This window comes from Carassius carassius, chromosome 6 (assembly GCF_963082965.1).
Source record: "Carassius carassius chromosome 6, fCarCar2.1, whole genome shotgun sequence".
In the NCBI taxonomy this organism is placed as follows: domain Eukaryota; kingdom Metazoa; phylum Chordata; class Actinopteri; order Cypriniformes; family Cyprinidae; genus Carassius; species Carassius carassius.
In genome coordinates, this window is record NC_081760.1 from 17,283,386 (window position 1) to 17,307,807 (window position 24,422).

Sequence of the window (24,422 nt, forward strand, 5' to 3'; positions counted from 1 at the left end):
GAATTCTGTATACGGCCCTGGTGGTCTATACACAGTAGCCCGAGCAAGAGATACAATAGATTTATTTTGCATGTCTGACAGTATAACACCAGTCTGACGGTCGTGGGGGAGGTGTTGAATATATTGTCATGACTAGTTTCTGTAAATAAAGTTTAAAAATGAGCAGCTTTGTAAAAAATTTCAGAAACATGTTGGGGTCTTAAAATATAATCTGTGAGAATGTCATAAAGCTGACCTGAAGGGAGAATAACAAAGAGCCACAGACATCAGTTAGATGGTTTATTACTCCTGTTATATAACACTTCAGTACAACTCTTGGCGAAGAGCCTGAACTTAGTGCTTGAACATCTACATTCCTGCTTCCAGTACCATGTCCAGATCATCTCTTGTGTTTGAGAGAGAGAATATCTTTTTAACCTTGTAGGATCTGACTCCCTCCCTCTCGTTGGCTGACCTGCATTCACTGCGCAGCTGCTGCTGTCAATCATCTCAAAGAGACACAGAGACCAATGCAGGAAAGCTGAAGAGCTCGCGTGAATTTGTACTCATAAGGACCTTAAGCTTTCAGACACATAAAAATGGACCAGGATGAAAACAATGAGGGTAGGTCTGAATATATTTCTTTATATGTAGTCTCGTACAGAACTAACATAGAAAATACACTCTGAGCAGAAGTGAACCGTACCTTGCTACTGGAATGTCTTAACAGATTAACAACAATCACTTAGAGAGCAACCAGATCAGTTCCGTCTTCTTGTATAAAGGTAGCATCTTACAAATGTTGATTATTAACTTCAGAAGTCAAACTACATGTTATGTGTTCCATTTATTTTTAATGATTAAAACAAATAATAAAGCAGTGGTTCTCAAGGTCCTCCATTGTCCAACAAAGTATTCAAAGGCCTCCCATAAACAGTATACTGTAAAAAAAAAATATATATATATATATATACAAAGAAAAGATTCCAAAGTTTTCACTGACCAACTTATTTGTATTTTGTAAATATAAACAATTTTGATTTTGATGGCTGCAACACACTCCAAAAAAGGAATAGAGGCTAAATAAAAGTGAAAAGTTTATAGAATATCCAAGTTAAACTGTTTTGAAATGGTTCACAGTATAAACAGGTGAATTGGTAATAAGTTAGTGACATTGTAATTAAAAAGAAAGTTGATGTGACAGTGTTAAACATGCCTTTGTCCCAACTTTTTTTAAATGTGTGCTGCAGCAATCGAAAATCAACATTTGTTTATATTTACAAAATAAAATTAAGTTGGCCAGTGAAAATATTGCTTTTTTTTTTTTTTTTTTTACTTTAGTCAATTAAATAAGGTTAAAGAGAATAAACAAATCACATATTCTTTTTTTTTTATATGGCATTTTTAAAAAATGTCCCAACTCTTCTGGAATTGGGGTTGTACTTGTTGTAGTTGTTATGAACCCAAGTGCAGTTTATTGAAAAAGTGAAATCCAAATGACTTGACACAGACTCAACGACAGAGGCTTACACGAACAATCCTCGACAAGAGACAATGGCAACATGCGGGTAACTTATATCAAATTACAGGGGGTCACATGACAAGCCAACCAATGGACACATGAAACATACAGCAAAGGAGCCAATAGGAACAAGACACAAACAAAAACACTACATGGCAAAATCACATGACAGGGTCAAAGGAAACATGACAGGAACCAACAAAACCCAAAACCAACTGTGACATATCCCTCATCTATGGGCGGGTCCAGACACCCAAACAAAAACTCATAACCACAAAAAGTTCAGGAGGGTGGTGGAGTGGAGGTGGTCCAGGGGCGGCGGGTTTGAGGGCCAATCCCATGAAGGGGAAGAAGATTAGGATTGTGGAACAGAGGTGGGCTTGGGCAGTTGAACAGAGGGCCGTGGTGCAGGGGTGAACCTGGATGATGGGGCAATGGGAGGCATGGACCGTGGAGCAATGGCAGATTGTGGAGCAGTGGAGAACCTGAGCCATGGAGCAGTGGCAAACCGTGGAGCAGTGGAGGACCTGGACCATGGAGCAGTGGAGAACATGGGCCATGGAGCAGTGGAGGACCATGGAGCAGTGGAGGACCTGGACCACGGGGCAGAGCAAGAAGCCATAGCAGAGCAGAAGACCACCAGGTCAGAGCCGGCGGAGCAGGAAGCCAGGACAGAGCCGATGACCACTTCATTGGAGACCATGGCACATGGAACCACCATGGCAGATCAGGCGGGACTGGAACACAGAGCATAGATGTGTTAACAGCTTCTTTGGCCTTAACAGGACAAGAAGAGAGTTCATGGACGGCTTTCTTGGCCATGACAGAATAGACTGTAAATTAATGGATGGCCTCCTTGGCCATAAAAGGGCAAACAGAGAGTTCATGGATGACCTACTTGGCCATGACAGGACAGACTGTAAGTTTATGGATGGCCTCCTTGGCCGTGACATGACAGGCTTTGAGTTCATGGATGGCCTCCTTGGCTGTAACAAGGCAGACAGAGAGTTCAAAAGTGGACTCCACCACCTCGGGGGCAGACTTGTGGACAGAGGGGCCTCTGGGGAAAATTTGTGGCCTCTGGGGCAGGCTCATGGACAGGAGGAGCAGTGCAGTAGACAGAAGCTGTTCCGCCGGGCCCGAAAGTTTCAAGGATGTGAGTTTCACTGTCAAACAATCTCGTCTGCCCTGGCCCAAGCTCAGTATGCACAGGAGTTGGGTACTATAGCACGCCCCCCCCCCCCCCAAAAAAAATCCTTAGGGAAAACTTGTATGACAGCCGTGGCATGACGAGGCTCTGGCATGGTGGTCATGACAGGTCAAGAATCAGGCATGTTGGCCAAATTTGGGCAGTGACTCGAGCATGGTGGACATCTTGTGCAGAAGCTCTGTGCTAAAAGGCATGATGGGTGCAGGCCCTGGCTTGGTAGGTGTGATGTGAGCAAATCAAGACATGACGGTCAGGACATGGAATTGTTCAGGTGTGGTGGATACATTGTTAATTACATTGTGGGAACTCTTTAATACCGTGTAGTTTATATACATACATGTTGCTGCAGACATGTTTGACACACCTACCAAACAAAAGAAAACGAATCTCATCTCAATCCAGGAAACATATCATTCAAACCGCAAACCGTAGCAAAACAGTGCACACTGTTTGAGCTTGTACTTGCCCCACATGGTAAACTCACATTACAGGGTCAAAGGAAACACATGACAGGAACCAACAAAACCCAAAACCAACCCCTTGTCCAAATACCCACACTTGTGGTATTTGCACTTGATCACTTGACTACTTATATGACGTATGTCCTGTATTTGGCCCAAGTGTGTGTACAACATTTCATTAGCTAATAGGACACACTTAAATTTCTGGTGCTTCTTATTAAGTGATAAAAACCAGTTGCAAATGGGGGGGTTGAAAAGACTTCTTCAAGGAAACTGAGTGTGTTTTCCTATTCTCGTTTTCTAACATGGAAGCTTTGTAGAGGATGTGCTTGTAGAGGGAGCATAATCTTCATCCAGAAACTCAAAAGAACTGTCACCACCTACCTCTTCTCGGACGGGGTGATAATCCGGATCCTCTGTCACAATGGTTCTTAAACACATTTTGTATGTCTCCCTATATCTGACACATCCACTTCTGGTCTTGCAGTCTTCGCTAATGAGTTGAATCAGGTGTGATAGATGTGATAGACATGCAAAATGTGCAGGACTGGGGCTACTCCAGGACAGGTTTGAGAACCACTGCTCTATTGGGTCATCAACATCACCGAGGTCAACATAAGAGTCTTGGGGGTTTTCTGGTTCAAGGGCCTGAAGAGTGTGCATTCTTGTACCATTGAAACTCTTGACATTGATCTTTACAAATAAATAATCTCTTACAATTTTAGTAATGCTTGTACACCAGCATTTGTCATTTAAGAAGAAATTGCCTCTGATAATTATGAGTTCCACACATTTATTTCATGAATTCATTATATTTACTTAAAAAAATCCAAAAGTGGCAAAAAATAAAAAAAATACATACTTAAGAAATTAGCTCAGTATATTCATTTTAAAATAATAATAGCTGTAATATTCATAGCTATGAATGATCATAAGTTTATATTTATAAGCTAATACCGTAATCAATTTTAACTGCAGAAATGGATGATCTGAAAGCATTAGCTTAGCTTTTCTGCATTTACCATAGAGTGACATATCAACCGTTTGTTTGCTTACCTTGGAAAATTTCACCAAGAACAGTTCACATGGACCTGGCATCCTTGAGTTTTACTAGTGAAAAGCGCATGCGTCACTTTTGCCGCTGTCAGTAACAACTCAACGTGGCCGGAGAGGGTGTGTGAAACACGCACGCTCGGAACGGTAAAATTTCAAATACAGTGAACAACACTTAATATGCTTTCCTGGCCTCAGACTCTGAGTACTAAAACAGCACGGTCAGAATCAGATGACTCGCTGGCTGACACCCCACCAAGCCTGAATGATATCGCTGCAGGTCAGACGCAAGCTAAAGAAGTAATGCAGTAACTCTTTCTAAGGTAGGGGACAGTCCCGAAATCTAAACTGTTGTCCCGAATCCCGAATCTGGCCCTAATTGTCCCGAAAATTATACTAAAGCAAAATCTTGAGTAGTTATTGTCTGATAAATAATAAAAACTGTCTGCGGAGGTCGAATTGTCCTGCAACCAGCCCCCGCCGGCTGCTCATTGCCTGCAGCATCTTTTTTCTAAGTTCTAAAAAAATACCGTAGGCGGCTAGGCACGGATTTAAATATTCATTTATCTAATTAATCTATACGCACAAAGACAATACAACCTTTTTGTTTTAAAGCTTGATGAAGAGAGCGCAAGTTGCTGCAGCTGCGAGGAGGACATGCACACGTACAGGAATGATTGACAGTTCGCGGCACTGTGTACAAAAAATAAGTTTAAGCTCATTAGCGTTAGCGTTACAGAAAGGTCTGATTTAGGTAGCCTAACGACAGACGGTTGATCTTTGAATAAAAATGTGTTTAGTTAATGTTTGAAATTCATTATCTTTTATTATAGGCTACGAAGTCTAATATCATAAGCCCCCATCCCGTCACCCCCCCCCCCCCCCCCCCTAACCCCCTATACATATATATATAGGCTATAATAGAGTACCGGCACCTCTTTTGGGCCACTTAAAGCACTGGGCGGAGGGGTAGGGGAAGGGGTATAAAATAGAATTGGGATTGGGCCTTAATCAGCTCGAGTTGAGTACTCCTCTCAATAAAATATAGTGACTCAAAATTTGCTCAACCATTTGGTCACCGTTAATTACATATGAAATGAATCTAACTTAAAGTATTAAACAACAAAATCATTAAGATTTTTTTTGTTTACATACAGTTCTTAAAATGTATAGAATCATGGAAACTTATGGTTAATTAATATACTGACACTCAGTTTGAACATTTAAAAACAAGCAGCGTTGTCATATCTTTAGTCAAAATACAGAAGAAAGAGGTTGAGATTAAAGTGTGCTCTGAATGCATTGCTGTAAATGTGAGAGATCTGTCTGTGGTTGCAGAAGTCGCTGCAGATGCTGAGCTGGCAGCAGCGATTATGAGGCGACACTTTCGTCCGTCGCTGATCAAAACCGAAGCGTGGGAAGGATATGAGTTTGCAGACATGGAGATCAAAATCACAGAGTCGACGGACTGTTACGGGGCTGTTCTGTGGCCCTCAGTACGTATCACTCACTCAGATCATTTAAACTGAGAAACAAAAGCAGAACTAACTGGTGTCTGTTTGTAGGCCATGGTGTTGTGTCATTTCCTCGACACTCACCGTGACGAATATAATCTGATGGACAAGAACATCATTGAGCTGGGTGCTGGGACGGGTCTTGTTACCATAGTAACCAGCCTCCTTGGTGAGACACAAATTATTAGAAATATTTTTAATTACATTATTTATTTATTTATTTTTAGTAATTTACATTTAGCTAAAATTAAATGAATATCATAATATTCTTTAGTTTTACTTGAGGGGAAAGTAATAAAGCATACAACGGTGTTGTTCTCCACCTGCAGGTGCAAAGGTGACGTCAACAGACTTGCCGGATGTCCTGAGTAACCTGAGACACAATGTGAACCGCAACACCCGAGGCCGCTGCAGGCACGCGCCGCGCATAACCGAGCTCAGCTGGGGGAAACAGCTGGAGGAAAGATTCCCGCGCACAACCTGTCACTACGATTACATCATCGCCGCAGATGTGGTGTACGCGCATCCCTACCTGCACGAGCTCATGGAGACCTTCATGCATTTGAGCTCAGACGACACCGTCATCCTGTGGGCCATGCGGTTCCGTCTGGACCCGGAGAACAGCTTCGTGGACACATTTGAGAAACACTTTCATCTGGAGGAACTTTATGACTTGCCCAGCCTGCGCATAAAGCTGTACCGCGCGCGCAAACGGACCAGCGGCTCTCAATTATTTTGAAGCGCCTCTGATATACTAACAGAACTATTATTTTAAAATATATTATTAACAGAAATTTGATGGAGCAATATAGCTAAATTAATTAACCACAATTACTTTTGTTATGCAGAAGTTTCAGGAGCTGCTACAATAGTTACAGAAGGGAAAAATAATTCCTTGTTCTTGATCTTTGTTTTATTTTATTTTTGTTTTAGTTTTAAAGTTAGATCATTACAATTAATATTAATTATATATAAATAATATATAAATTATTTGTATATAATTAATGTGAATATTTATATTAATAATTATTAAAAAAGCACATACTTTTAAATTAAATGTAATATAAATTGTATATGGTTATATTAATTATTATATTATATATAGTTTAAAATAATCCTGTGGCCATTGGCATAGACTGTATCTGATATTTTACTCACATTATTTACATCAACAATAATTTAAAATTCTATTTACTACTTCTATCTTCATTTATGTTCCTGCTCGTATTGTGAATGATTCAGTGACTTTATTCTAAAATTTGAAATAAATAAAATGGAAATCAAATGTTTGTCTTTGTAATCATTTAAAATCGAATACCTTGCAATGAAATTAGAAAGATATAGAGCACATGATTGTTGGACAATGTTAACTAATATCACACCAATATTTCATACATTTATTTAATGCTGAGTAATGTCATTAAAAAAAAGGATTAAAAAAATTACCTAAAAATCCTCATCTTCAGGCAATCCGAGATGTAGATGAGTTTTTCTTTATCAGATTTGGAGAGATGAAGCATTACATCAATAGCTTGTCAATATGTCATCTGCAGTGAATGGGTGCCATCAGAATGAGTCCAAACATAAAAACATTAGAATAATCCACAAGTAATGACTCCAGTCCATCAATTAATGTCTTGTGAAGCCAAAAGCTGTGGGGTTATCTTCAAACCGTTCTTTCCACAATCCATAACAACACTTCCTAAAGTGAAAAAGTCCATCTCACATGTCTTTCGCATCAAAATCCACCCACATATTTGTTTAGAACTTTTCTGGATGGTTTTGGCTTGATCTGTGCAGATTTCTCTCCTGATTCAGACCAGATTTTCAATGGAGGAAGAGTTATTAAGTATTATGGACTTGTATTTTAGCCCAAAGTAGTGGTTTGAAGTTAAAACCATGCCTTGATGGGCTTGAAAGAAACAAACTCACCTACTCATATCTGATAAAAGAAGTATTACCATAGTGATCCATGGAGATGCTCTGGATGGTGAACCTGACCTTTGGTCCAAGAGTGCACATACTGATAAAAAAAACAACAAAAAAAACAATTATAGCCTAAATGCACAGTAAGTCACTTTGGATAAAAGCGTCTGCTAAATGCATAATTGTAAAAAGGACAGCAAATCACCCAAAATGTACTTTTACAATTTAAACATGAGTATATTCATTCAAATCTTAGTGATTTAGGAGTCCTCTTCACTACTCCTAACCATTCACTGATTTAGGATCTATAGTTTTAGTGCTAAAACGCTTTGTGAAACACAAGGAGTCTAAAACCTTGGACCGACATCCCCGTTATTTTTAAGATTTTCCTTTAAATCAGCAAGTTATTAGCTACTTTTAGCCTTAAGTGGTTTTGTAAATTTGGCCACTGATACTATATCAGCTTACTAAACCAGATAACAGGCACTGGCATTCTGTACAGCTCCAAGGCTTCAGTGTTTACCTTCATTTGATGCCAGCAGAAGCTCGTTCCTCATCTCCTACATCATGCTCTATTTCTCAGTGTTTGTGTGGATGTGCCACTGCTTCTTGACTCTCCAGCTAAATATAGTCAATATCAGTGTGACACTGGAGTGTTGCATGATGCTAACGGCTGAGGATGCAGTTGCAGAAACAACAGAAACAACAAAGTAAAGCTCACCATTGCAGACACATGGACTCCTCTGGAGATTTAACCAGCTGAAGGTGCAGTGAACTGCAGTTACTGAATTGAACTGTACAGTAAGACTTAGCCTATGGTGAATTTGGACATTTCTGAACTGAGACTACTGTAAAAAAAAAAAATCTTATTGGACCTATACATTTCTTTTTAACTTGCTTAATTGCAAACTTTTACAAATACCTTGTTATTGACATCTCTTCAAAATTAAAAAATTTAATTAAAAATTCCATTTAAAAAATGTCATGCTGCATAACGTCACAAGATTTACTTTATGATGTAAAACAATGAGAAAACAATGTTTGATATACTGGCAAAATCTGTATGTTTTAACAGGTCAACATACACACACACACACACACAAACACAAACATATATATATATATATATATATATATATATATATAGAGAGAGAGAGAGAGAGAGAGAGAGAGAGAGAGAGAGAGAGAGAGAGAGAGAGAGAGATCATTATCATCATGGATTGCATTCAGTCTGTAAATGGAGATGCCACACTGGAGACTGGAGACAGGGCTGTAAACCCTGGGAAAGATGGCAAAGAAAAACATGATGGTAAATATTTTAAAAAAGTATTGGGGAATAATCTCAAAATCACCTTCTTTAAAAGGAATAGTTCACCCAAAAATTTAAATGTACTGAAATCCCCTCACCCTCAGGCCATCCTAGATGTAGATGAGTTTATTCTTCATGGGAGCAGATTTGGATCAATTAAGCATTACATTACATGCAGTAACAAGGTGCTGTCAGAATAACAGTCCAAACAACTGATAGAAATATCACAATAATCCACAATTAATCCACAGGAAGCATTATTATGGATTATGGACTCATATTTTAGCCTTAAGCAACAGTTTGAAGTTAAAAAATTAATGATGGATTTGTTTCTTAAAAAATTCTGAACTTTTGTCTTCACAGGGCAATAACTGAAAGACTGTAGTCATGTGGATTATTGTAATGTTTTTATCAGCTGTTTGGACTCTCTTTCTGACGGCACCCATTGGACTCATGTTGAGCTAAAGCATTGGTGAGCAAGTTTCTTTAAATCTGATGAAGAAACAAACTCATCAACTGTACATCTTGGATGGCCCGAGTACATTTTCAGCAAATTTAAATTTTTGGGTCAACTATTCCTTTAATCTGACTGTAAACACTGCATCTGTGAAGAATTCTTTGAGTAATGCATCAGTTTTTCCATTTGTTATTTTCAGCTGAAGCTGAAGACTGTTTACGTAAGGTATCCTGGGGGCCCGGGGTGCTTTCCACCATTGGAACCATCGGGGCGGTAAAGGGCAAGAATTGACACTAGAATACACTAATTAGCACAGACTACGCCACCCCGTTTCTGTGAACGGGGAAATTTATACCCAAAATATACCACACAGGTTCATTACCACTGAATACAAGAGAGGTGGATATAAATACAAAAATGCTTTTATTTCACAATAATTAAAATGTAAAAAAAACTGTTGACCAAACAAAATTTTTTAAAAAAACAAGAAACTTTCCAGCTGAGGCTTACCAGTAGGGCAGCTAGCTGAACAGTGAGTATCCTAAGACACACCACTCACCCAACTATGCCCCGCACAAACACTCACACCACACACACTCTAAGTGAGGGAGACACAGATCTCAAATGGTAAACACTCTGTGAGAGAAACACCACCACCACAGGGCCAAGACAGCTAGCTTCCCCCACTGGGGGCCTTCAGCACCTGAAATAAACAAAAACAAAAAAAGAGAAAGTAAAATAAAACAATTAGTTCAACTCACATTCAATCCAACAACTTGCATTAGAATAAGTTCAAACCATGGAGGGGAACAGCAATGGACTTTACTGGCCACAGGGGTCAGACAGAGAGATGTAAATACTTCACTAGGTTTGTGCCAAAAGCTCATGAGCCTAGACATATCATGGAGCAGCAAGAGGTTAAAGAGAGCAAAACCAGAAAATAATAAAGCAAACAATACAAGTGAAAACAGGCTTTGAATTAAATCACACAAGATACAAAAAAAACAAGTTAAAGAACAAAAAAAAAAAACTCAAGGCTGAAGAACTCAGCTAACAAAACTTAAATCAACATTGAACAAAAACACGCTGCTGGTGGCAATATAACAACTGGTGGGGCTAAGCAGGCACCGTTAACGGTACATCTCTTTAAATGACAGCTCAGACTAGCCACCTTCCACCAAAAACACCAGCATGAGAGTGAAAAACAAAAAGCAAACAAGTCACAGTCATAAAAATAGCAGCAGAACAAACAGTGCAGTCTTAACGCGGTCTAAAGAGAGTTTTGCCCTTCTGTCCACAGCAACGAAGTGCTCACGAGCAGCTGCAAGCTTTATCTGTAATCGATGAACTGCAAATATGCAGGCATTCTAGAGCACACACACACTGGAGCGAAGGACAGCCTGTACCCAACAGCAACGTCGTACCAATCGTGACTATAACCTGGCTCCCGCGAGCTGCGCGCACACACACAAATGATTGTACGATGCGTCCCCAGGTGACAAACTATGCCTTAAATACACCCGGAGTGGCAGCCAATAAGCTGTCGCACCTGTCATTCAGGTGAAAACCAAGTTTAATAGGGCGGTACCTAGACTGCCCTACTACAATCTACCACTAGCTCTTGCATCGTCGCCCCGACGATGAACAAAACCCCACAATAACCAGGTAATGACTTAGTGCCAGGGCCTGAAAAGGGCAGAAACGACATTAGACGCATGAGTTACAATGAAAACACCACCCCTCCCTGCTTCCACTGCCTGAGGGAGGTGGTGTCGATTAGAATGATGACTGGCGTTAGCTCGCCTCGTCCGCCGCAAGGTAAGCCCACTATTACCAGGCTGATCTACAGGTGAGGGTTCCCTTACTGACTCTAAATCTGGAGACACCACACCAGGTGGTCCAGGAGCCGCTGGAGCTGTAGAGTCAATATTTTCAGTTAGGCATCGAGGAACAAGGGCAGGTGAAGGCACTGGGTCCCTTAGTGTTAGCCCACCAACACCCTGTGGAGTTTCAGGTACCAAAACCCACAGATCAACCTCCTCACATGGGGAGCCCTCCGATGGTGGTACTTCAAGTACCACAGGATCACCTGCAGGAATAAAGACAGGAGAATCTCTTCGTACACGGGTCTTCAACAAAGAGTGATGAACCCGTTTTACCTTACTCAAGTCATCTACTGGTGCAATAGTATACACTGATCCTCCTGCTGGAGGTGCTCTCACTACCTAAAACACCACTGGGCTCCACAGGTCCTAAATTTTATGGTGCCCTCTCACAGCATAATGGCGGAGGTACACCAACTGACCCTCCCCCAATGGTGTATCACGAACTTGCAGGTCGTGCTGGTTCTTGCGACGCTCTGCTGTCACCTTCAAATGTTCTCGAGCCCCCTCAAAGGCCACCTGTAACCTGGTTTGGTGCTCCAACATCCACTCATTCACCCCACCAGACAACATCTCCTGGGTTCTACCCAACAGAAAATCTATAGGGAGCCTTGGCTCTTGCCCAAACATCAGAAAATAAGGTGACTCACCAGTCGCTTGATGGGGGGTGGTGTTATAGCAGAAGAGTACTTGAGGGAGAGCAGAGACCCAATCCGCCTTTCTAGAGAGGGGTAGAGTGCGCAGGAGATTTTGCAGTGTCCTGTTAAAACGTTCGCACTGCCCATTACCTGCTGGGTGGTATGGGGTAGTGCAGGACTTCTCAATCTGATAGAGACTACAGAGCTGTTGAATTAAAGAGGACTCAAAGCTGTGGCCCTGATCCGAATGAATACGCCCAGGGATACCGAACTTATAGAACCACTCCACCACCAATGTTCGAGCCACTGTCTCAGCATGCTGATCCCGAGTGGGGACTGCCAGGGTGTATTTTGTGAAGACATCGGTCATTACCAAGACATTTTCCAACCCTGAGCGAGATGGTTCCAGGAGTGTAAAATCAATAGCCAAGATCTCATTTGGCCTAGAGGCCAACAGATGACCCATGAAACTGCGGGCTACCGGCTGCGTATCCTTGGCGACCTGACACCTTTCACACTCCCGACACCACTGGGCTACATTGGATGTCAGCCCTGGCCAATAGTAACGCTGTTGCACTAGCTCGGTGGTCCGTTTGATCCCTTGGTGCCCATGCCCCTGGTGCAATGGAGTCAAAACTTCCTTACGCAAGACAGTTGGCAGAACTACCTGGAGAATCTCTTCACCAACGTTAGAATGAAACACACGGCGATGCAGAACCCCTTTTTTATCCAGCAACCGATCCCACTGACGCAGTAGGACTAGGGCAGCTTTGGACAGCTGGCGTCGCTCTTCAGACCTGGGGAGTATTCTCAGTCTCCAGAACACCAAAATCTCCCCAATCACCGGATCTGCCTCCTGCAATGCCTTCATGTCACCCACCAGGATAGGAAAAACTGAAACGACAGCTTGAGTAGCTTGCGTTACTAGATCTGCCCCTGATGCTTGCGCCAGAACCTCTGGAACCTCCGTCCCTGGTAACAAACCTCTCACCTCACTATGACTAGCAGGATCCTGTCTGGAAAGGGCATCAGCGTTCTGGTTACTCCTCCCTGGCCGATACCGGATATTAAAATCAAACGCTGCAAGCTGAGCAGCCCAGCGCTGCTCTGTAGCCACAAGCTTTGCGGTGGCCAGATGGCTGAGAGGGTTGTTTTCAGTGTACACAATACACTTCTGCCCTAACAAGTACTCCCTAAATTTCTCAGTCAAGGCCCACTTGAGCACCAAAAACTCCAGCTTCATAGAGCTGTAGTTGGACATGTTGCGCTCAGTGGGCCTAAGACTGCGGCTAGCATAAGAAATTGGCCATACCTTACCTCCCTGTTCCTGTGAGAGAACAGCTCCTAAGCCACCATGGCTGGCATCTACCTCCAAGATAAAAGGCAGGGAAAAGTTGGCATAGGCGAGTACTGTGGCAGAAGTAAGCCTACTCTTCAGCTCATCAAAGCACTGCTGGCACTGCTCAGTCCAGGCGCTAGAGAAACCCTGCCCAGTTCGTGCTTTAGGCTTAGCAACAGCCCATTCAGCTACCAATCGGTGCAGAGGGGCTGGCAATTTTGCGAACCCCTCAACAAAGCGACAATTAATCAACATTAAACAAAAACACGCTGGTGTTGGCAATATAACAACTGGTGGGGATAAGCAGGCACCGTTAACGGTACATCTCTTTAAATGACGGCTCAGACTAGCCACCCTCCACCAAAAACACCAGCATGAGAGTGAAAAACAAAAAGCAGAAGCCACAGGAGCCACTTCCTGTTTGTTGTTGGCGGCTGTACTGCGTTTGAGCTCCGTCACTATATTCTTTTCATTGACTATTTTTAACTCAAAAATCAATTTTATACATCATCGTTTCCGTTTATATAACGTGTGAATATATCCTCTATTGTATTCTACAACAAAAACAATCAGAGCGCCTCGCTATCACTAGTTTTATTTTGATCTCCCGGGTCCGCTATTAGCTTTTAGCCCGTTAGCATCAGCGGCGTGGTTGCAGCTAACTGCGCTAACATTGCTAATACTCTATTCACACACATTACCACTGCTGTACTCACTGTTACTTGCTTTAATGGCGGATGAATGTCTCCACTCTGTGCAGCTCGAGCTCGAGGCCGTGGGAAAGCAGATTCGCGACCTGGAGGTGAGGCAGGCCCAGCTGAGAGAGCGGAGAGCCGCGCTGGAATCATCCCGGGCTGACGCTCACAAGTCCGGGGTAAGTATACAGCGATCTGCTAACAGTCCCACCACGTCTACTCCGTGTGTTTCTCTGCACAGGCCCGGTGCACCCAGGACGCGATCTTCCCAGATGTCCTTCACTGCGACGCCGGGACACCACGGACCCTGGGTGCATCCACAGCGGAGGACGCGAGCCGGGTCCCGGGCGATGACTTCTCCCCCTCCTGCCTTCGACATCTCCATCCGGAACCGCTTCGCTCCCCTCCGCGAGACAGGACGCGACGCTGTGATCATCGGAGACTCCATCGTCCGACACGTAAGTGCTACGTTAGCCAAAGGTAAAGTGCACACTCATTGTTTGCCTGGTGCTCGTGTTCTCGATGTTTCTGCGCAGATACCCGCGATCCTGAAGGTCGACGAGAGCCCCAGAGCGGTCGTGCTTCACGCCGGGGTTAACGACACCACGCTGCGGCAGACGGAGACGCTGAAGAGGGACTTCAGCAGCCTGATCGAGACGGTTCGCAGCATGACGCCCGCGGCGACGATCGTCGTGTCTGGACCACTGCCCACGTATCGACGAGGACACGAAAGGTTCAGTAGACTTTTTGCTTTAAATGAATGGTTGTTGTCATGGTGTAAAGAACAGAAACTGCTATTTGTTAATAACTGGAATCTTTTCTGGGAGCGTCCTAGGCTGTTTCGCGCTGATGGATTACACCCCAGCAGAATCGGAGCGGAGCTGCTCTCTGACAACATCTCCAGGACACTTCGCTCCATGTGACTAGTAAGACAATTCTCTAATAACTATTATGATGACTTTTGTTCCACCCGCTTAAATGATAAAAGTACTTGTGCTGTAAAAACTATTAAGACTGTGTCTGTTCCCCGAATAGTGAGGTCAAAATATAATGTAGGATCTAGAAAAAATCTTATCGTAATTAAACCAGAAAAATGTAAAGTAAGTGAACAAAAACAATTTTTAAAGTTTGGGCTCATAAATATTAGATCACTCACACCCAAAGCAGTTATTGTAAATGAAATTATCACAGAAAATAGTTTTGATGTACTCTGCTTGACTGAAACCTGGCTAAAACCAAATGATTATTTTGGTCTAAATGAGTCTACTCCACCAAACTACTGTTATAAGCACGAGCCCCGTCAGACTGGTTGTGGAGGAGGTGTTGCAACAATATATAGTGATATTCTCAATGTTACCCAGAAAACAGGATACAGGTTTAACTCTTTTGAAATACTTCTGCTAAATGTTACACTGTCAGACATGCAAAAGAAATCTAATGTATCTCTTGCTCTGGCTACTGTGTATAGACCACCAGGGCCGTATACAGAATTCCTAAAAGAATTTGCAGATTTCCTCTCAGACCTTCTAGTTACAGTTGATAAGGCGCTAATCATGGGAGACTTTAATATTCACGTTGATAATGCAAATGATACATTAGGACTTGCGTTTACTGACCTAATAAACTCCTTTGGAGTCAAGCAAAATGTCACCGGGCCCACTCATCGTTTTAATCATACACTAGATCTAATTATATCGCATGGAATCGATCTTACTGCTATAGATATTGTACCCCAAAGTGATGATATTACAGACCATTTCCTTGTATCGTGCATGCTGCGTATAACTGATATTAACTACATGTCTCAGCGTTACCGTCTGGGCAGAACTATTGTTCCAGCCACCAAAGACAGATTCGCAAATAACCTGCCTGATCTATCTCAACTGCTATTTGTACCCAAAAATACACATGAATTAGACGAAATTACTGACAACATGGGCACTATTTTCTCTAATACATTAGAAGCTGTTGGCCCCATCAAATTGAAAAAGGTTAGAGAAAAACGTACTGTGCCATGGTATAACAGTAATACTCACTCTCTCAAGAAAGTAACTCGTAGTCTTGAATGCAAATGGAGAAAAACTAACTTGGAAGTTTTTAAAATTGCATGGAAAAACAGTATGTCCAGGTATAGACAGGCTCTAAAAACTGCTAGGGGAGAGCATATCCACAAACTCATTGAAAATAACCAAAACAATCCAAGGTTTTTATTTAGCACAGTGGCTAAATTAACAAATTACCAGACGCCACCTGATTCGAATATTCCACCAACGTTAAATAGTAATGACTTTATGAATTTCTTCACTGATAAAATAGATAACATTAGAAATACAATAGCAAATGTAGATTCTACAGCGTCTAACACTTCAGTTTCATCCATCGCACCCAAAGATAAACTGCAGTGCTTTACAAATATAGGACAGGAAGAGCTAAATAAACTTATCACTGTATCTAAACCAACAACATGTTTATTAGATCCTGTACCCACTAAATTACTAAAAGAGCTGTTACCTGTAGCCGAAGAACCGCTTCTCAATATCATTAACTCGTCGTTATCTTTAGGTCACGTCCCAAAACCATTCAAGCTGGCGGTTATCAAGCCTCTTATTAAGAAACCAAAACTAGATCCTAGTGTACTGGCAAATTATAGGCCTATTTCAAATCTTCCATTTATGTCTAAAATTTTAGAAAAAGTTGTGTCTGCTCAATTGAGCACCTTCCTGCATAAAAATGATCTGTATGAAGAATTTCAGTCAGGTTTTAGGCCCCACCATAGCACAGAAACTGCACTTGTTAAAATTACAAATGACCTGCTTCTTGTGTCAGATCAAGGCTGCATCTCATTTCTAGTCTTACTTGATCTTAGTGCTGCGTTCGACACCATAGATCATGACATACTCATAGATCGATTACAAAACTATACAGGTATTCAAGGGCAGGCTCTAAGATGGTTTAGATCCTACCTGTCCGATCGCTACCATTTTGTTTACTTAAATGGGGTGTCATCTCATTTATCATCAGTAAAATATGGAGTGCCACAAGGATCCGTCCTAGGTCCCCTTCTATTTTCAATATACATGTTGCCCCTTGGTAATATTATTAGAAAATACGGAATTAGCTTCCACTGTTATGCTGATGATACTCAGCTATATATCTCAACGAGACCAGATGAAACTTCCCAATTATCTAAGCTAACAGTGTGTTAAAAATGTAAAAGATTGGATGACAAATAATTTTCTCCAATTAAATTCGGATAAGACAGAGATATTAATTATTGGACCAAAAAACACCACACAGAATCTTGTAGATTACAATCTGCAACTAGACGGATGTACTGTTACTTCCTCTACAGTCAGAAATCTGGGTGTTATATTGGACAGCAATTTGTCTTTTGAAAATCATATTTCCAATGTTACAAAAACCGCATTCTTCCATCTTAGAAACATTGCCAAGCTACGAAACATGTTATCTGTTTCTGATGCAGAAAAGCTAGTTCATGCTTTCATGACCTCTAGACTGGACTATTGTAATGGACTTCTAGGTGGTTGTCCTGCTTCGTCAATAAACAAGCTACAGGTAGTCCAAAATGCAGCAGCTAGAGTCCTTACCAGGTCAAGAAAATATGATCATATTACCCCAATTTTACAGTCTCTGCACTGGCTACCTATTAAGTTCCGTATCAGTTACAAATTATCATTACTTACCTATAAGGCCCTAAATGGTTTAGCTCCTGCGTACCTAACTAGCCTTCTACCACGCTACAACCCATCACGCACCCTAAGGTCACAAAACGCTGGACTTTTGGTAGTTCCTAGGATAGCAAAGTCCACTAAAGGAGGTAGAGCTTTTTCACATTTGGCTCCCAAACTCTGGAATAGCCTTCCTGATAATGTTCGGGGTTCAGACACACTCTCTCTGTTTAAATCTAGATTAAAAACGCATCTCTTTCGCCAAGCATTCGAATAATGTATCTCTTAAATTGTGAGTGTAGTTGCATCTGCATTTTTATTCTTTAGCTTGGGTTAAACTAATTTTACTTTGTTGGATCAGCAGCTATGCTAATGATGTCTCTATTTTGTTTCTATGTTTTGCCACGGGATGTCTAGGATTTACACAAGCTCCAGTCTGGATCCAGAACACCTGAGAAGAGATGATGCTGACCCTCAGAGGACCCCAGATGATGCTAACCTTGAATCAACAAACAGAACTAACAATTATTGCTACATGTGTGACTGCATCCTATAATTACTATTAATTAATAATATTGATAGTTCATCATCTAGCTGACTACGTCTTGTATTATTATTATTATTTTTATTTTTCTAAAATCCTGTCAAACGTGCACAAACTACTAGCTACTACTAAATATTGTAGAAACATAATTTTCTGTAAAGTTGCTTTGTAATGTATTGTAAATTTGTATTGTAAAAAGCGCTATACAAATAAACTTGAATTGAATTGAATTGAATTGAATTGAATTGATGATTGGTGCTCCACCACTCAAGGGGGTCATCGGTGAGAGGAAGTGAAGGGGCCTCCAGATACATGCGAACCTCTTCCTTAGCCCTGGTGTGTGCCAACTTGGGCTCTGCTGTGGTGACAGCAACATTAAATGTTTGGCCCAGCAGTGCAGTCAGAGAAGATGGTCTTGAGGTAGAGGGCGTGGAAGGGCCATCTTCATCCAGCTTCAGGGCTTCATCGCAAACCTTCTGAACTGCATCATCCTCCTCACCGTCATCATGCCCCTCAGCCAAGTCATCACCTTCCCCCTGAGGGACTTCAGCCTCTTGTCTCATCACCTAACACAGGGAAGCAGTGAAATAAGACACAAAGCATACAAAGCACACAACTGATACAAAGCATTCTATTAATCAGATCATTAATTAATCATTCTCTAAAAAAAGTAGAATTATTAATATCAAGAGAGAATACCTCGAGGGATGATGCAGCCTCTGTAGTCACTCTGCTGTATGTCTCCACTTTTTCATCCTCTGAAAGGAATGGGAGAGCTTTAAAGCGAGGATCCAGGCAAGATGCTGTATGGAGTGTGTGCCTCTCTTTTGTAGATGTGTATCTTTTCCTCAAATCTTCCCGGATGGCATGCTTGATTTCCCGGTCATCGGATCATCCTCTGGTGCAGGGGTGAAGTCGGCCAGGAGCTGTGTGTGTAGTGGGGCGATGATTGAGAGAGTAGGCATGCTTTCCTCAGACATTCTGGTGGTGGCCAATTTCATGGGCTTGAGGGTCTTCACAAGGTGTTCAGCGCCGGACACGTCTCCCTCACTCAGTGTGCAGATGTCATGCGCACCTTTCCTCACCTGTAAGGATGATGGGAATAAAGAACAGGAAAAGTTAAAATAAAGGAATTAACACTGTATGCTATAAGAGTTCTCCATTCACGCCAACACAACGACTCACAGTCATTTAGACTGTCTCAAACACATGCACCAGTGCCTCCTCAAGGCTGTCGTGTCAAATTGACAAACAAAACTAAAGACATTTTCAGTATATATATATATTTTTTTAGTTAGTTTTGTGTGTACACAATATCATATTTTTATAATATTTTTATTCTAAAAATTTTTTTTTTTTATTTCAATTAACTAAAATATTTTTCAAACCTTGGCTTGCTACTAGGTCTGTTTAAATCTTAAATCCAATACTTACTTGAGGGGAGAGGAGCGCAACGCAGATGGCAGGCTGCTGTTCAAGGAACCGATCAACCATGTCAAAGCCACTACCTTGTTGTCCACCTTGTTGGAGCATCTGTCTTCAGTTTGTGTTTAGGCAGTTCCGGTAAAATTAAAAAAAGAAGAAGAAAAGCTAATTACTAGTAGCTTATATAAGGAATTATATTTTTAAATAGCCTACTGGTAATTTAGAAACTAATAAAAAGCTTGCTTTGAATCCAACCGTTAAAATAGATTCACTTCTATTACAAAGGTAAATATTTTATTTTTTAAATTAATTTTAAGCCTTTTGCTTACCGAGTAGGGCCTGCTTTTGTTCCAGCACATGACTGGCTGTGGTGCTGCGGTGGAAGAAGGCAGTGATCCGTCTGACTCGACCCAACAGTCGGGCTACAGCGGGCAACTTCAGCGCTCGTTGGCAGGCGAGGTTTAGGGTGTAAGCGTAACAACGGACATGTAGAAAGTTGCCAAGCTCTGCAGCCACGTTCATATTGGAAGCGTTGTCGGTGACTAGAACCAGGTCGTGTGTCTCTATCCCCCACTCGTCCGCCACAGCTTTGAGAAACTCGCAAATATTAGCGCCCATGTGGCTATCATCCATAGCTCTCGTCTGAAGCACGTATGAAATTAGCTTCCACTCACTGTTGACATGATGAGCTGTTACGGTCACATATGAGACGGTGGCTCTGGAGGTCCAGGCATCGCAAGTTATTGCTACCCTGGGAGCAGACTTGAGGGACACTTGCACTAAAAACTTTGTCTCCTTGTAAAGAACAGGAATCGACTTGTGTGTAAAAAAGCTCCGGGATGGTATCACATACCTTGGCTCCATACTGTGGACCATGTAGCGGAAGCCTTGGTTTTCCACCACACTGTATGGCCTCATATCTTTAGCTATAAAATAAGATATCGACGTTGTGATTTTCTTAGCTCTCTCCGAGCCCGGGGCCAATTTTGTCATATCGTGGAGAGTGCGCTGATTCGGTGGGATGACGGGCTTCAGGCAGTCGTCTTTAACCCACCCTGCCTCCTCTGGATGAAAGCGGGAAATGTTGGCCCTCAAGTTGCTCGTATTGCCGCAGTACTTCAGTTTAGTGTGGCAATGTCGACAGACGGCATGCGTTTTATCAACATGTTTAGAGCTCCTGCCATGAAAACCAAAATGAATCCACACGCTTGCTTTGAGCCCAGATGGAGCTGGGTGGACCGGTTGGTTGCTCGTTCCTGGTTCTTCCATTTTACACACCTGCTCTGGTTGCCGTTACACGCGCTTGCTAACTGTAACTGGGCGCATTCGTGACGTTCAACTCCCAGTATAACATTTTTTACAAATAAAATAATGTAAAAAAATAAATAAAAATTTGATTTTTGAAAATTTAATAATCGATTCATACTCGTCCATAACATACTAGCGATTAATCAATAATTAATTTTTTTCACCACCCCTATGACAAACTATGCCATACACCCGGAGCGGCAGCCAATAAGCTGTTGCACCTGTCATTCAGGTGAAAACCACGTTTAATAGGGCGGTACCTAGACTGCCCTGCTACAATCGTTTTGCCGGGCATGAAATCAGCATATGGGAGTCTCTTGATTCATTTGGTTCTGTCATCTAGCCAGCAGTGAGACAATTAGTTCATTGCATATTCAAAATATATAAGCTAAAGTGTGTCATTAGTTTAGATGTTGAAATTCTTTCTGGATTGTCAGTTCTGACTCAACCAATCATTTGAGATCAGATTTGGATCAATTAAGCATTACATTACCTGCAGTAAATAGGTGCTGTCAGAATTACAGTCAAAACAACTGATAGAAATATCACAATAATCCACAATTAATCCACAGGAAGCATTATTATGGACTCATATTTTAGCCTTAAGCAACAGCTTGAAGTTAAAAACATTAATGATGGATTTGTTTCTTTAAAAATTCTGAACTTTTGTCTTCACAGGGCAATAACTGATAGACTGTAGTCATGTGGATTATTTGTGGATTATTGTAATGTTTTTATCACCTGTTTGGACTCTCTTTCTGACGGCACCCATTGGACTCATGTTGAGCTAAAGCATTGGTGAGCAAGTTTCTTTAAATCTGAGGAAGAAATAAACTCATCTGAGGCAGAGCTATCTGACTGACTGACCAATGGCAAACGAAGATGGGCACATAGTCTGAAACAGTTCATTATTTTTAAAACTACATGTGATGCCTCCAAAGAAACAAAGAATGACTCAGTTCACCTTTAACCATTTTTACAGTGGTTTTATCACTGATATTCATAATTGTGAAACAATTTCTGAATTATTATTTAGGCTCTGGCTCTGTGTCAATACCTTAAGTCCAATCAAGCAACAGTTGATCTCGTTGACAAAGCGGTGCTAGAAATTGGAGCTGGCACAGGTCTTGTGTCCATCGTGGCCAGTCTATTGGGTAAGTACTGGTTTTGGATTATTCATAAACATGTTATTAGCATAAGGTTGTGTTATGAGTTTTCATAACTGTATAATCATCTCCAGGTGCTTGGGTGACAGCAACTGACCTGCCTGAAGTCCTCGGAAACTTGAGATGCAACCTGTCCAGAAACACACGGGGCCGCTGCAGACACACGCTGCAGGTGGCAGAGCTCTCTTGGGGTTATGAGCTCAATAAGACCTTCCCTCATTCCCTCATTCCCTCATACAGATACGACTACATATTAGCAGCTGATGTGATCTATCATCATAACTACCTAGCAGAATTACTGGTCACTATGCGCTTTTTCTGCCAGAAGGGCAGAACCCTTATATGGGCCAACAAGACACGCTTTGATACTGATCTGGTGTTTGAGGAGAACTTCAAAAAAACATTCAACACCACCCTGCTGGCAGACAGCGGAGAGGTCAACATTTACTCTGTCACCACAAGAGAAGAAAGTGGACTAGTGATGTCAGAAGAGACTAAAGGGGTTGCAAGGAAAGGAGTGGATGAGTATGAAACTGTCAATAAAAAGACAGAAAAAGATGAACAAAGGAAAGATCAAACAGACAGAACAAAAGTTTATACAACAGGTTCAAGAATATGAAAAGGAAGATGAACAATTTAGAGAAGAACAGGCTAAAGGGTATGTTGATGTGAAAACCATAAGGAAAAAAGTTGGAGGATGGAAATTTGATCGATATCAAAGATGAGAGGGCCAGGAAATTACAATTCAGGAGTCCATTGATTCTTACAGTGCTACTATATGGCCAGCGGTGAGACACCTTCAGCTGCAGAATTAATGAATCAGGAGAGTTGAATGCAAATGTGAATATATAGTATATCTATAATACATCAGTAACCAAAGAACTGTGTGATGCAGCATTCAAGAAAATAGGTGCCAGGATAAAATCCAAGAGATCAGTCAAGAACAGTCAAAACAAACATGGTGCACCTTTAAAATGTTGTTTGTGTTCCCTTCATATAGGCAGTTGCACTTTGCCGATTCTTGGAATCACCTCAGGGTCGCCAACACATTGATTTACTCAACAAATCAGTTCTTGAACTTGGGGCTGGAACTGGCTTACTTTCCGTTGTCATCACGTTATTGGGTAAGTGTTGTGATAAAATTCAGGTGTTATTCTAATGGGTATTCTTTGTTGCAAACTGCTCTATAGGTGCCAAACTAATAGCCACGGATTTACCCGAGATTCAAAGTAATCTGCGATACAACCTCAACAAGAACATGAGAGGCCGACGGAGACATGAGCCCCTGGTAGCAGAACTCTACTGGGGTCACAAGCTGGATGAGACCTTCCCCAGATCCACACACCAATATGATTAAATGTTGGCGACTGATGTTGTCTATCACCACAACTTCCTGGCCAAGCTGCTGGTCACTATGCGTCACCAGGAACTACTCTAGTCTGGGCAAACAAGGTTCGCTATGGCTCAGATCTGGACTTCATCAACAACTTTCTTAGATATTATGAAATTACACTCCTTAAAGAGCTGGATGATGTGAGGATTTATGTAGCAACCAGCAAGACACCAGAGCAGGAAGGTGACAATGTTCAATAGATGAACAAGTAAATAAATAAATAACAGTAACAAGTTATCTCAAGTTCAAGTTCAGCTTTATTTAGATTCCGCAACGTGTGGACATACAGTGGAACGAAATGTTGTATCTTGCAGAACCACGGCGCTACATAAATAAACATACAACACTAGATGTTAAGAGCAATTATTATTTGAGAGGAAAGAGTGTGTTTTTCTACAGGTGGTTTGTCCAGCCCACTCACCTGTGTGTAGCACACTCAGAATTGCACAGTGTTCTTGAGGTTTTCAACAGTATTCATGTGGTGTGGTGGGATGGGGGAAGAGAGGTTCCTGGTTTCAGGAGCTAGGATTATGGATGAGGTTTCAGAGGGGGTTGAGGTAATTGGAATTGAGGGCTCTCAGCCTGGGGGAAAAAGCTGTTGAGCAGTCCTGTAGAGTGGGCTCTGATGCTCCAGTACCATCTTCCTGATGGCGAAAGCAAAATGTCCAGAATGGAGGGGAGAGGGGCACCGATGATCTTTGCTGCTGTGTTCACTGTCTGCTGTAGGGTCTTGCGGTCAGCAGCACTGCAGTTCCCATACCAGCCAGTGATGCAGCTGATCAGCATACTCTCAGTGGTTCCCCTATAGAATGTGGTGAGGATGGGACAGAGACTTTTAAGCAAGTTTGCACTACACCTTTCAACCAGTTGTGCCACTTACTTTCTGGTCCTCATAGTTTCTGATGAGAGCT

The 24,422-nt window shown here is 41.8% G+C and overlaps 1 protein-coding gene and 2 pseudogenes across 1 annotated transcript; all 3 read left to right on the forward strand.

Annotated features, from left to right (window-relative positions):
- Positions 1-417: 417 nt before the first annotated feature.
- On the forward strand, positions 418-6,891 carry mettl21e (methyltransferase like 21e). The gene is made up of 4 exons (XM_059552298.1): positions 418-603; positions 5,564-5,721; positions 5,791-5,908; positions 6,069-6,891. Exons 1-4 carry the CDS (start codon positions 579-581, stop codon positions 6,476-6,478), a joined length of 711 nt encoding a protein of 236 aa, XP_059408281.1. The 5' UTR covers positions 418-578; the 3' UTR covers positions 6,479-6,891.
- A 13,887-nt stretch (positions 6,892-20,778) lies between these two features.
- On the forward strand, positions 20,779-22,737 carry LOC132142092 (protein-lysine methyltransferase METTL21C-like; annotated as a pseudogene).
- Positions 22,734-23,711, forward strand: LOC132142094 (protein-lysine methyltransferase METTL21C-like; annotated as a pseudogene).
- Positions 23,712-24,422: the final 711 nt, after the last annotated feature.